Below are 15621 nucleotides of genomic sequence, written 5' to 3'. Positions count from 1 at the left end.
ATATCAAACTACTTTATTGTCCGAATAAATAGTTCACCAAAGTACTAACAAGATACTTACCAATTTTACAATCGGGTTCAAGAAAACTTGATGAACACGTGATGCAATTTCCAGTCAATCTGTTACATTCGTAGCATACGTTACATTCCATATCACAGTTTTCTCCGTAGAATTTGGGTTGACATTCTAATTAAATCATTTTAAATGATTGTAATTATTATATTATTGTTATTACTGTTATTTATTTATTATTATTATAAATTTGTAGAATGTTTGTTAAAACCTTACGAATTAATATAGAAACTGTTAGCGATATCTACAATAAGAATATAATCAATGTTAATATATGTAGTCTGCAATCGGCATTTAACACATTACTGATGCTTTTAAAAAGTTAACCTTACTCTGGCAGTTAGATCCGGTCCATGGAAATTTACAAGAAGAATCTTCAATGCTAGTGCATCGTCCTGTATATCGATCACAACACCCTCGTTTACAATGACAAGTTTGAGTACAATCTGCACCAAATGTACCTGGTGGACATTCTGAAAAAAAGATACATAAAGAAACTAAGAGGTAATGGTAAGGTAAAAGGTATATTAGTAGGTTTAAAAATATTGTTATTGAAAATATATGAAAGTAGTGCATGATAATTAGATACAGAATGTAAATGGACGTGTACAATAAATGACAACGAACATTAATAACACTTTAGACCTAACTTCTTTAAAATAAAAGGTATTTCTTTAAACAAATATTTAAAAACCGTCTGTGCACCTGCTTCACATGATATGCCTTTAAACCCGCTTACACAGCTACAACCATATGGATCAGGTAAGCAAAACTAATAGTTTCTACACGCATAATCTATACAGCGATTTTCACAATTCCAACCATGTGTATTGGCACCACATTCTACGTAATAAATGTTAAAAAAAAGACAGAAAGAAAAATAAACAAACAAAACATTTATAGTTGATTTTTTTATTGGTTTTACAATGGTACAAAAAGGTGTCCTTTTGATTATTGTGTTGTAATAAGTGCAGTTTTTCTTACCAGTTTCACACGTGGGTCCCTTAAATCCAGGTGCACAGATACATATTCCTGTTTTATCATCACATACGCCTCCATTATAGCAGTATTCACAATCGCCAGTGCAGTCAGGTGGACCCCATTTGTGACGTGGACAGGCTAAAAAAGAAATCGCACACAATTTTATGATTTCATTATCATTTAAAAACAGTAGACAAATACTCACTGTCAGAGGTATCAATGAACATACGAAGACTATTTGTATATACTATTTATCAGGGTATTATCAGTATTTTGCCGTTGGTAGTAGGCCTACAATTCACGCTAGTATTTTCATTAACTGTATATAGCTATACCTCGTACAATCAACTTGATATTTTCATGCATCTCATAAACCCCGGCGTCGCTGGTGTTTACCCTGTTAAATGTCATGCTCGTTTCAGTTCCAATTTTAATTGCATTAGATCCATCTTTTCTCCACAATAAAGTGTTGTTTATATCGGTGTTGAATCCTATTGTGATATCATCACCAACATTTACAGTTACTGTGCTTTTAGAATCTTCGGGCGTTATTAAGGCTGTTCAATAAGATATGTTACATTTTAAAACAAAGACTTTATTTCAAAAAATCTAAAAGTGTTATGAATTGCTTAAAACATTACTTTCATCTATTAAACTTTATAAAAATAAATAGTCAAATCCAAATATTATTTTGTATTAAATCTTAACTAAACTTACCGTAGGCTACCGTAGGTCTGCTTAAAGTTTAAATCGTATAAGTGTTGAAAGAATCTAACAAAGTATTTTATTAACAATATGTCGGTCGGTTAACATGTTCAGTATTTTTAAACTAATTCAATGTTATACAAATAAAGATATCCAGACATTTGTCAGCAGATATATAGAGCCTATTAATCCAGGTGCTAAAATGTACGGTGGTAGAATAAACGTAACAAACATCATGTGACTAACTTATTGCTATTCATTTCATTTCCTTACCAGTTGCATGTATTCTTATAGTTTGAACAATTGTAGTGACGTCATCTTTTACTATCTTACAATAGTATACTCCCATGCCTACTGCTTCATGAACGACATACTTACGATCACCTCGCGGCACGTCGGTCCACGGAATTTCATTTAGACTTTCCCAACTCTTGACTTTAAATGATCTACCGTGACTCAAACTATAATTAGTAAATGTTGTAGGAGTGTAACATTGGTATAGTTGGTAACTGTTGGTTTGTGGATTTATATTCAAAACTGTTATATATCCATCATTTCCTGAATCACAAAATAAACAGTTAAATATTATAGTATAATACACACATATAAATACGGATATTTTTTTTAATAAACTTGCATTTAAACTTTCAAATTCATCAAATGGGCCGTGGCGTTTAGGAGAATATAAATACAAATAATTTAAAATTAAGTTTTTTACACGAAATGTAAACATATTTATTCCGCCTCAAAACACATAGGAAAATACAACAGTGATATAATACAATAGACAGCTACAGATTTTGAGACGAAATTAATAAATGAACCTGAACATGGATGGATCTTGCATGTGCCCTTGTACTATTTTCTAAATAACACTATAATTACATTATCATCACAAATATACCAATATTCCACACACAACCTAATTGTGTAACATTTTGGCTTAATTCAAATTCTTCCTGACGCATTGTTTCAATTAGTGGAGATCATTTAATAAATAGCTTCACTAAACACACATCTATTGAAAGATATTAGGCCTATATAAATGCATTTGCAAAATGATCAATCCTTTAAAAGTAAATTCATAACTTACCCAAACTTAAATAACATTGAAGCAAGATAACAAGTAGGCCTATAACAATCATGTTTTTCTAGAAATGAAAATAAAATTTAATTTAATTTAATTAATTTAGTACAATACCATTATTATTTTAAAAAAATGAACGGAAAACAAAGACTTTTCTTCGTTGCTTTGTGTTGTTTTTTAACAACAATTCAACATTCTGTAAACATAAGCCTGGTACTGCAATGTCGAGGCCTTTGTAGCAACATTCTTAAACCATTATTGTAGCATACCTGGAGAGATCGCAAGGTACCCCGATTATAGTTGCACCATAATGTAGCACAATATATATTTACACAATATGTTATAAATAAAACACATTTTTAATAATAACATGTTTCAAATAATTTAAATTTTATTCAGAAAGAAAGTCATTAAAAAACAGAAACTAATGCAAAAATGTGAATTTTATCGAATAGGTAAATTATATACAGTAGACGACTTTTTAGGGAATCACATTAAAACTAAAATATGGAACTGTTCACATAACATCCCTAAATAAAAAAAAACAGAAAGAAAAACATTAGTATTATATATTATAGTAATTATTAATTTAAATGTTTTTAATATTTTAACTAAACCATTATATACCAATCTATATTATAAACGTGTTCGCCATCTTTTCTTACTCATTATATAATATACGTATTATCGTCATTTTAGTAAAGTTTGATTTCCCGAACATAAATAAACAATGTCTGCAATCACACTTGTAATTGCAAACAATGACTTCCACTTCCATTAATTACAGCATACACATTTAACCGTATTGTGTTTTTCTCAGTTTTGTAAATACCATCTTATACAGCTGTCGATTAATTTACATAAAATGATTCGTCAGGATCATCATCAGGTAATGCATAAACACTTTCTTCAGTTGGGTTATCGCTGAAAATGAAATAATATAAACATTAAAAGTCCCATTATTATTGTTATTTTAATTGCGACAACAATTAGGTGAGTGTAGCTGGCTGGCGAGCAGTTTGTTTACGCAGAACATACATAAAGGATACACAGAATGATTGTAATCGAATCTTCTTTATGAATACTGGCAAACCAAAAGCAACATAAATATAAATCCAAAGCAACATAAGTATAAATCCAAAGCAACATAAGTATAAATCCAAAGCAACATAAGTATAAATCCAAAGCAACATAAATATAAATCCATTCACTGAATGTAAGTAAACTCCAGGTAAATAAAATGGTGTGATGGTAACAACAAATGATCTGCCCTTACTGGGTGCACAGCTACAACTAACTAGTAGAACTAAGAACAAAAGAAACTGACTGCCCAATGCAGTAAACAACTGCTGGATAAAATAATATGCAAATTAGGCAATTAAACAAAAGAAACTTTAACTAAATACAAATTCACTATAAACTATAAACATTTACTAGTGACTACATCTGCAGTTACAGTTATATTGCTGTGCTGTTATTATTATTATATATAGCAGTACATTATAATACTATTACTGTAGAATAATATATTGAAACCAATATAATTGTATTTCGTTTTAACAAAACGTGTTGAATGTTTACTGGGTTAGTGTGCTAGTGAAATAAATTAGATCAATGCACATACTTACCATGTTGAATATTCTATATCGTTACCCTCATTTTCATAATCGTAATAAACATGTAGCTCATTTGACGTTTTCTCTTCAGATTTACTTAAATTTGGTCTTTCTTGATTTATAACGCTTTGGAAAAAAAATAATAATCATAGAAAATTAGATTTGTATGTTTTTTGTTTTGTTTTGGGTTTTTTCATGTACCGTAATACTAAACTCATAGCTAAATAACTGACTCTGCAATTACTGAGGATAATTTTATTGTACTTTCTTTGCTTTGCCTTATCAGAGTTTCTGTATTGTACTTTGGTTAATAAACTTAATTGAATTTATTAGCATACGAGACAATTAAGTAAGTAAGGACATCAATTAATTAAATATTATAAAAGTACCACTAAGCAAAAGTAGAGTAAACTAACTTTTCAAAAAACAATATTTATTGATAGATACCTTGAAGAAGAATCATTATTAATATTACCAGATTGGTGTTGAGCATGTGGAGCATCACTAGAGTCAGAGCTACACATATTTGTACGTAGACGTTGTTTGCTTCAAAACAAAAATAAAACATTCACTACTATAATAGATACAGACCTTTTAATTTTATATTTTATGTCAGTTATGTATATATTTGTAACGGAAACCGAAGTCATTTCACTCGCATTTTTTCTACTGCATAAAACAGTTATCAAAAAAATCTCGTCCACAGATAATTAAAATGTATAACGAAATGAAAGACATGTTGGAAGCAGAAGCAAACGTATATTAGTTTTATTATACAAAAAGTAATTTCATTTTATAATGTATTAGGATAAATAACCAACGGAAAATTCTAGTAGCTTACCCCTGCATTATCATTATAGTACTTAATACACCGATACACAAACCTGCCACTAAAGTACCACCAACTATGCCACCAGAATTACATGTATTTTCACATTCTGAAACGAATACATTTTAGTATACTGAACTCGTTATATAACAAACAATCAATTACAAAAAGGCCAAACAAACTAAGCTTTTAAGTTTTTATTTTTACCTACCATTTGTTAATTCTGGTAAACTCTTAACAGATATACTCTCACTGTCCTCATTCGACACAGTTACTAAAATATCATAGCTGTCAGAAAATGCAATATTATCGATAGTAAGTAGATTACTATGAGTCTGGTAAACCTCCTCACGACGCCCTTTATTGTTGGCCACTTTTAGGTAAACGTTGTAGACAAATGTTTTACTGAAACATTTTAATGATTGGACGTCAACTATTCCCTTGAAACGTGAATTAAAAATGTATGTGTTAATGCAATACTGTTTTTATTCAAACGTTAAAACCGGTACGCAATTACAAAGAATTACAAAGATTTTGCAAAGTATCGTCATTTTCAACTGAATACTATAAAAGAAAGTGGAACAAATGAATGAAAGTAAGTACTGTAAATGATGGTGTTGATGACAGCTGACGTGATGATGCCGAAGAGCAAATGTAAATTGTGTAAATTGTAGATTCATGATGGTACAGGACATTCATTTTTATCATGATACTTACTATCCATGTAACTTCTACACTTTTGGATTCAGCTGTTATAACTCTGTGTTTCACGTTCTGAACTGAAGAAGGCCCTGAAAACAAATTACCAATATACATGAATGATGTGATTAGCATTTTAAAAAAGTAGAAATAATAATATTGAAATTAGTCATAAAGTAATACAAACCTGTAAAAATTATTACTCTTTACTTACAATATTCGCATTGAATATATTTGCATTGTTGAATATAATAATTTTTCGTTTTCACGACTAGGTATTCTCATAATTGTTTAATTTATTGTTTGAAAATTATATAATAGCGTTACAACAAATGGTCGGCAATATTGCGATAATCCTATTGTGCTTGTAATTTATTGTTAAATCAAAGACCCATCTGTTTTTTTTTTAAGTTATTATTATCGTAAGAGTAATAGATTAATAGTACTTCCGCATTGAGTTTTAGCTGTGAGTTCCTTGTTTCCATTTGGTCCTTCACCGCCTTTACCAGGTCTTGTAGCTGAAACACTAAAAGTGTATTCTGTATCCCACATTAACCCAGTGACATTGGCTGATAAAGAATTCTCGTATAATGTCCTCTTCCAATCATTTGTATTGCTCAGTTTGTGGTATAAAAAGTATCCGACAACTGGACCATCTCCATCGTCAGTATTGCTGCTCCATGCCGTCCATCCAATCGTGATAGAGGAACTCAACACGTTAAGTGCCGTCAAACTTCCGTTATATACAGGTAAACCTTTTAAGAAAAAATGGATTATTCTTTTAATTCTTTAGTATCATTTCAAACAGTTAAGCCTTTCAAACAATTGTGGTCAACTTACGAAATATTTCTGAGAAGATAACACTCTGAGATAATATACCACTCTGTGAAGTCACACATATGTATACTGAGTCATAATCAGCTATCACAGTAAATGTATACGTCATTGAATACTGATCATCCCGTTTTGTTTCCAACGGGGTTGTGATATTTTCTGTGATATCATCATTTATCACCATAATAATTGCTTCAATTTCGTACCCAACGGAAGGATAAACTGAACAGGATGCAGTTGTAATCTGGCCGTTATTTGCTGGTGTAAATGTGCTATTGAGAATTCCTGTAGAATTAAAGATACAATTATATTGTTGTTTAAAGGTTTGCATGGCAAAATAAAATGTTGATATAAAGTTTGCGGTACATCACGTATATTAGTTCTGAAAAAGAACTGTTGAGTTTCTCGACGCTTCGATCAATATGATTTCATCGTCCTCACTTTGATCGTACTAATGGCCTAATTTTATAACACAAATATTCTTTATCTTTCAAGGAGTCTTTTCATTGAAAATTCAAATAAATGCACAGTTTTCCATAGGCCTACTGATCTTAATCGTAAATCTGCGATAAATATTCTAAAATAGACATTTTATCAACACGTACAATTGTTTCCCTTGCTCATCAAATGTGTTTATGGAACACAGTAAAACAAAGTAGTGAAATATTGAAAACTGTAGCATGTTATATCTTAGACTGGAGAATCATTAAACATATTTCCGGTAATAACAAAACAAAATTCAAAAATTCAAAATCGTTGTTTTATTGTCTAGATGGAGTGAATGTTACAGTCTTACTTTGGCAGTTAGATCCCATCCATGGAAATTCACAAGATGAGTCCTGATTGTCGGTGCATCTTCCTGTATATCGATCACAACCACCTTGTGTACAATGACAAGTTTGAGAACAGTCTGCACCAAATGTATCCGACGGACATTCTGTTTATGTAATTTAATGAATTAGCCTTAAAATGTACTCGACAAAAAAACATGTAACGCTTGAAATGATATGTCCATGAAAAATAAAGTTAATATAATAAAACTTTAATAATAAATCAAACTATAGATTTAAAATATTGTAATAATAATGATAATAACAAATAACACTGGAATAGCAAAAATACCCACAGAATTTTTATTTTTCAGTAATTTGCCTTGGATTTATAAATAAAATAATTTTCGTTTACATTCTGCTCAGTTTATAATTGTCTCTAGGCCTACCTGTATCACATTTCAATCCTTTGTAACCAGTAACACAGCTACATCCATATGGATCAGGTAAACAGAACTGAAAGTTTTTACATGAAGTAGAGTCACCGTACCTTGAACATGTATTATCACAATTCCAACCATGTTGATTTCCACCACATTCTAAATAAGAAAAGTAAAAATAAACAAAGGTTTTGCGTCATTTAAAAAAAAATTCTACAATCATTTGCTGAAATATAATTAATTGTGTTTAAAAAACTTTTTACTGTGTACTGTATATTTATACACTTTGTCTTTTAAAACCAGTTTACTTAAACCATCAACTTAAAAAAACATGTTACTATATCAATGTCATTGCTTATTTGTTTTTATGTTAAAGATGTATTGTCCCTTTGACTAATTCCAAAAAAATAAAAAATAACAGATTTCGAAAAAAGGTGGGTCATTTTGAAGTATCATAATAGTTATTAACTTTCACCAAAAATTTGTCGAAAAAAAAATCATTTAACTGAAATACAGATGTTTTTTTGTTAAAAAAATAACTTTGACTTCCAGTCAAAGTTTTCAATCAAAACATATCCCATAATGAAACGCGCTTGTTTGGCTACTCTGTATGCATAATCATAAAAGTTCCTCACAATCTGTGTGAAAATACTTTCTCAACCGTGACGAGTTGTAAACAATCATAATTAGCATATGCCTAATGCGTACTCGTGGTTTGAAATCTTTGTTTACTTTCGCTCGTGACGATTTTCCAGATGAAATGTAATCAAACTAGTTTACCTGTTAATTACGTAATCTTGTTGCTTTTGGCTCGAATTTTCAACTTAAAGTGAATAACTTTAATATTACTTTGATATGGCCAATTTAAATTTAGAATATTTTGACCTTCATTTTTTTGTGTTTCAAGGGACAATACATCTTTAAATATTGTTTTTATAATTATTTTATTTTTATACCACTTTCTTTTAATATTTTTATTGAAATTAATTTTGATCAAATAAAAGAATTAATGACTCTGTGTAGTTTATCGTGAAGATGCCAAATTGCCTAAATTAAATCATAATACGATACTACTAAACTGTATGAAGATCATGTTAGATTACGAGCTGCATATCAACACATAACATGTTTGACAGACAACATTTTTTCTTTTGTAATGAATTCAATAAGATTAGGCCGTATAAAATCAGCGTACAATAAGATAACATTATAATGAATAATTGTATGACAATCTAATTACCTTATTTTTAGTATATGTTTTTATTTGTATTTGTGTATGTACGTTGTTTGGAAAATGAATTTCCAACATATTTTATGATTGACCAATATATTATCTAAGTACACCCTTTACAATGGATAATTGCATAGAAAAGAAATGCAATGTTTATATTGTAGTTTTGTCCAAATTGTTCATGTAATACCCTTTCTTTAATTTGTCAATAATGTACATTATATAGGTAATTTGCTAATAGTTATCCTACCAGATTCAATTATAATCGTAATCTGTTTCCTTCTAAGGCTAGAACTGAATCTGGCAAATAACAATTTTTATATAATAATCTGTGATTTTGCCTTTTGATGTAGTTTACTGTTTCTTCATACATGTACTTTGATGTTAAATATGTTATTTATGACTAATAGCAGGCATTTTAAATTTTTTTTAAAGTAATTTTAAACATTTGTATACATATTTTATAAATTGAAACGCAATTCAGCATTTTTGCTGCCATTTTTTGTAGTTAGGTTAGGTGTTTCTGGTTGGTTGTATTCATCTTGTGTTTTGTCTTTGTCTTTTTTTAAATTTGTAACTGTTTGTTGGTCTGTATACTGGGCCCTCTGGAAGAACAGTCTTCGACTAAAGAGGCCCCCATAGGATCTTTTTAGAATAATTGCGATGCTTATTTCACTTTACTCGTAATGTTTCTCTCAGACAGTGTCTATAGACAATCAACTACTGCCTGTCTATAGACTCCAGACAGTGGTATTGAACAATAAAATATTACATTATAGGCTACCATGTATTAGTCCTACAGAAGCTTTGAAAGACACTCTACAGAATATACTATACGTTACAGAAATACATTTAGAAGAATAATATGTTTACTTAATATGCTTTACCAATTTCACAGGTGGATCCTTTAAATCCAGGTGCACAGATACAAAATCCTGTTTTGTCATCACATACGCCTCCATTATAGCAGTATTCACAGTCCCCAATGCAATCAGGTGGTCCCCATTTGTGAACAGCACACTCTGAAAAAGTACATCATCATCTTTTAAAAACAAGCTTAACTTCTAACTAACTTATTTTGATAGCATCTATATTAAGTATTGCTTGTATACTTTTCTTGTATATTTATTTTCATGTCCACGTATTAACAATACATTAATTAAATATTAACAAATATGTTTATATCAGGGAAATGTCCTGGTCACAATATCGTTTGTCGTCGTTTTAAACGATTCAAATATTTAATAAATTGAATTTACCTCGTACAATCAACTTGATAAATGAATGCATACGATCTTCTCGGATACCACTTTGATGCATCTCGTAAACTCCAGCATCACTTTTCTCTACTGGATTAAATGACATACTTTTTTCCGTTCCATTGTTTATTGCATTAGATCCATCTTTTCTCCACACTAAATTGTTGTTTATATCCGTGTTGAATCCTATTGTGATATCATCACCAACGTTTACAGTTACTGTGTTTTTAGAATTTGCTGGCGTTATTAAGGCTGTTTTGAAAAAAGAAATTGTATAATTACATGATAATATGACTAATTAAGCTTAGAATCAATTTAAATTCAAAGAGTTTTTCCTAAATTGAATCGTTTATATAATAAAATAAAACATAAAATAAACAAAATAGTTTAACATGATTAGCGCAAATGGATGGGTGAGTAATCATAACTTTAACAGCATGCTGATCTGGATTAAGATAAACATAATAATAACTTGGTCCACAAGTTAAATAAAAAGATACATATAAAGCATACAAGGGGAAATATAAATTATACATACTCATTGCCTTACCATCATCTCTTATTTTAGTAGTTTGAACGACTGTGGTGAAGCCATCTGCTGTCACTATTTTGCAATAGTATACACCCGTACCTACTGCTCCTGCGACATATCTTTTGTTCACTTTATCGCCTGGCACATTCCACGATATTTCATTTACACTTTCACCATTCTCTACTGCAAATGATCTACCGTAACTCAAAGTGTAACCAGTGAACACATCAGGAACGTAACATTGATACATTTGGTCATTGTTGCTTTGTGGATATAGATTCAAGACTGTTATATATCCTTCTTTTCCTAAAAGATACAAAATAATATTGGTATAAATAATTATTATTAAATGTATTTCCTTGGGATATGATAGTGAGTAAAAAGGGTGGCGTAGTGTTATTTCTACGCTAACGTGTTTCCGTGTGTGATTTGAAAATGCAACGGTATACATTATAACATCATTAAAATGGAATTGTTTTAATTGAATAATCATGTTTAGAAAAATTTAAATTCTAGTGTATTGAAGTAAACAAATATTTATTAATATTTATTGAGAAAAAAAACCAGATTATCGTATTTGTAATTTGTTTAATCTGCATCCTCCTTCTAGGCGTTTGGATCTATCTCTATGATCTAACTTACCCAGACAGGAACAAATACATTGAAGCAAGATTGTAACAGTAACAAGCATACTTTTCTAAAATAAAAGTAAAATGAAAGTGCTTATACATTTTAATATTTCTTCTTAACAATATGTTTGCATTCCTTATTGTAACAAATTAAAACAAATTTGAAAAGAAAATTATTCTTCTTTGCCATTTCTACATTTTCGTTCGGTCTAGAGAAAGATAGAAAGAAAGTTCACCACTGTAGCTAGGGAGTGGGGGCTGTTTTCTCTAGGGCTAAGCTTCATAAATCCCTAAAACGAACTCCTTACAGGCCATTAAAAGGGAAAAAATTAAATAAAATTAATATAAAATAAAATAACCTAAACTATTACTCACATAGTTCATTTTTCATAACTTATTATTGACCGTCCTTTCCTGATAAGGAAGTAGCGCTTATTATATTTTAAGGGGGCTCAACCAAGCTAATACGTAATGGGTTTGGCAAAGAACAATGAAATAATTCAGAATAATACCTAGTGCGTATAGAGCAAATGAACAGACTTTCAAACAATGGCATAACAGTAATTCATCTTTCATTTCAATTGTGTCTAAATATAATACATGCTTTCAATGATGATGCAATATAATAAACAGTATATAATATAGAATGCTTCCCCTGCTAAATTCTGATAAGGGAATGAACTATTGAGGGTTCAGTCATGTTTTGACTACCGAAGAGAGGCGCATCAGGATGATGTTTTCAAACCTGATAAGTGTTGATGCATACTCCTGGTAGACTGGTTGATCATTTCGTACCGAACGTTCTGATCATTTGACGTATCATTCTTGTTGTAAATGTTTAGAGTAGTTGACATATTGTTGAAACAATGCTCTTCTATAGCTAGTTTCAATCCATCCCACTGTAAACCTTTCTATTTATTCTTAGTAGGTTCCCATGTACCCATGGGGTATATTTTTAATGTGTTTTTTGATAATCTCAATTATGTATAGTAACCAGATCAGGTTGTTAACATTTTCAAATCGTGTCCCATGTGGTTTTCTTTGACTTATTTAGTCGGCCATTACTATTACTCCATTCTTAACAATTATAAGAACTTCAATAACACAATGAATCACTTACAATGCTTCCAACTCTTTATTGATTGATTAACTTTCTTTCCAAAATATAAATATATATATATTGTAAGTAATGATATAGAGTAATATAGAGCATTAAAATAAAATGTACATCTAGCGTACGGGCTGAGAGGACATAAACACAATATACCATTGACTCTACATTGGATTAGTATTCATTAACCAAGACTATCCTTGCATGAACTATATAGCATATGATGTATGTTACTAAAAGTAGTCCAATTGCAATAAAAACGAGTATAGTAGCGAAATATTCTAATTATATACCGTACTATACATTATGATATAAAATATATACACTGTAGCTCTGAGAACATAATTTAACAATTATTTTGTTAAATATGCAATTTCACGTAATTGTTATTTACCATTGACCAAAAATGTGATCGGGAAACAAAATCGTAAATTAAAGGAGAACAACCATGTCCAGTTTGTTTTTCTTTGTAACTTAAAACTACCTAATGACCTATTCAAAGTTTGATTTAATTATCATTATTTTTCATCTTTTAATATAATTCATATCAATTAATATCTCTCTTAAGACTAAGATCTTAATAACAATGCCATATACTATGTTTTCAGTGTTTGTAAGCAATATAAATGTAAATTCGTATAATTGCAAATCTAATGTAAATATATAAATAATTTACATTTATCGTAAATCTAGATTAGATTCAAATAAATCTGAATTAATTTCCCATCAACAATTAGTAATAATATACATTAAAAAATGACAGGAATATATTTAGGTGTTATATTTAACTTGAATTTCCGATGTTAGTAAAACGTTAAAAATGAATACAAAATTGTTTATACACAAATTTGAAATAATCACAATACTAAAGAATATATATGTTTATCGAAGCCTAGAAATTCCAAAGCTGAATATTAACTATAATTTATTAAAAATGAAAAAGATCTTATAGTGACGTAATGCATTTTGGCAATTTATTAAGTGCTTCCGAACAAAGCCGAATCTGCAGATACAGAAATTTGTGATTTTAATTTTTACATTTGGCCGTATGCTTTTTTGTTTATTATCGGTTTTCGGGATATCTTAAAAATGAACTAATTTACATAAGCAGATTCCTCAGGTAATGCATAAACACTTTCTTGATTTGGGTGGTAATCGCTGAAAATTAATAAAAGCTTATAAGTAAAATATGCAAATTTGATACAAAATATTATAGAATAATACTAGAATATTAATTAGAAGCTAACTTAATGTGAAATTTCATTGTCTATTTAAAATATTTCTCACAATCTAGCAATATACATAAGAGATTAATTTGATGTAATAAAATGGATTAGTATATTATACTTACCAGGTTGAATATTCTGCATTGTTACCCTCATTTGCATAATCTTGGTAAACGTGTAGCTCATTTGTCTCGTTCTTTTCAGATTTACTCACAATCTTACCTGATGGTTTGCTTTGATTTTTAAATTAAATAAAATAAACATAAGAAATGAGAAAATTAGATCTTTGGAATATTTCTAAACTGCATAACCAATGACAAAACAATCACGATGCAAACACAAAAACGAATTCAATACATTGATTTGGATTTTGTAATCGTAGATAGGAATGTTTACTACCTTGATGAAGAACCGTTACTTGCATAATTCGTGTAAACATGTTGAGCATTCGAGGAATCATCGTTAGACTTAGGCCTACTCATATTATTCCGCCATCTTTGTTTGCTTTAAAACAAGCACAAAGTAATACAGTTAAATCATATTATTTTAATGACATTGTAGTGAAGAACGTAACAGCCCTTCGACAATACCCAAAAAAAGAAGAATAAAACAACAATCCTTCAATAAGTATGCCAACCACTAATTACAAGACTCTGTCAATCGCAATTAAAGCAGTAGAGATACATACATTAATTCTGATTTAAAATGAAAAAAGAAACTCAGAATTATTAAAAGAAAAAGAAGCAAAAACATATTAAACTGACTGATTGGTATATTCATGAATAATCTTAGCAAAATATCATAAACCTTACATGTGTGCAAGATAACTTTAGTTTAAATAAGTTCCGAAATAAAGAAGTAAAACATAACATTTAAATATGCTTCCACAATTGCATGTTTTTCCGTCTGAAACGAATTAGCATTTTAAGAAGTAAAATAATGTTTGTGTTTATGGACTATATGTATTTTTTCTTTTGTAAAAGGGGAAAACTAGACTATATCTTATTGTTTTTTGGCAATAAGATATAGTCTAGTTTTCCCCCTTTACAAAAGAAAAAACTTGAAATTAAATAAACTTTAAAAGTTATGTAGTAATGAGAAAGAGGTATCTCGCTATTTCCTGGTAGTTCGTAATATGTTTCGTTATGATTTTAAATTATAAGAAAACAATATTACATTATTAAGAGATACCCACCTTCACTTGTATCTGTAGTATCGATGCTTTTAACATAATCACTTTCATTGTCTTTGTTAGAGACAGTAACAACAATGCTGTAAGCTGACGAGCTTAAGTTATTTATAGTCACGTTCGAGTCAGTTCCACTGTAAACTACCTCACCTATTCCATCATCTTCATTCAATCCTAGATACACTTTGTACATGTAAGACGTGTCATAGCATTTCAGTGTCTCTGCATCTGATTTAATTTTCTGATTATGAAATAAATACAATTATCTATCATTTTAGTAATTAATTAAGATCGATCCATTTATGGAACAATAACTATTAATTGCCAACATCGACGTTTGAGTATTGATTACAGACTTCTCAATGGTCCAATTGACTCTCTAGGAAGTGTAGACGATGGTTCTGGGAATGA

The 15621-nt window shown here is 29.7% G+C and overlaps 2 protein-coding genes and 1 long non-coding RNA gene across 3 annotated transcripts; all 3 read right to left on the bottom strand.

Moving 5' to 3' along the window:
• Positions 1-465: 465 nt before the first annotated feature.
• Positions 466-11768, bottom strand: LOC144845891 (angiopoietin-1 receptor-like). The gene is made up of 6 exons (XM_078703394.1): positions 11698-11768; positions 11074-11361; positions 10524-10775; positions 1057-1191; positions 778-915; positions 466-545 (listed from the first exon to the last, which is right to left on the bottom strand). Exons 1-5 carry the CDS (start codon positions 11744-11746, stop codon positions 845-847), a joined length of 795 nt encoding a protein of 264 aa, XP_078559520.1. The 5' UTR covers positions 11747-11768; the 3' UTR covers positions 466-545; positions 778-844.
• LOC144844916 (uncharacterized) lies at positions 3062-9904 on the bottom strand. Its single transcript, XM_078702025.1, has 11 exons — positions 9862-9904; positions 8043-8192; positions 7620-7760; positions 6830-7108; positions 6436-6744; positions 6008-6081; positions 5502-5730; positions 5303-5399; positions 4909-5007; positions 4474-4587; positions 3062-3769 (listed from the first exon to the last, which is right to left on the bottom strand). Exons 1-11 carry the CDS (start codon positions 9902-9904, stop codon positions 3697-3699), a joined length of 1608 nt encoding a protein of 535 aa, XP_078558151.1. The 3' UTR covers positions 3062-3696.
• Positions 11769-13389: 1621 nt separating the features above from the next.
• On the bottom strand, positions 13390-14545 carry LOC144845895 (uncharacterized). The gene is made up of 3 exons (XR_013612607.1): positions 14421-14545; positions 14147-14254; positions 13390-13953 (listed from the first exon to the last, which is right to left on the bottom strand). It is a non-coding gene; the product is annotated as an uncharacterized LOC144845895 (long non-coding RNA).
• Positions 14546-15621: the final 1076 nt, after the last annotated feature.

This window comes from Antedon bifida, chromosome 6 (genome assembly GCF_963402885.1).
Source record: "Antedon bifida chromosome 6, ecAntBifi1.1, whole genome shotgun sequence".
NCBI classification, from domain to species: domain Eukaryota; kingdom Metazoa; phylum Echinodermata; class Crinoidea; order Comatulida; family Antedonidae; genus Antedon; species Antedon bifida.
The sequence above is the reverse complement of the archived record's forward strand: the minus strand, read 5'-3'. Positions and strand labels throughout refer to the sequence as shown.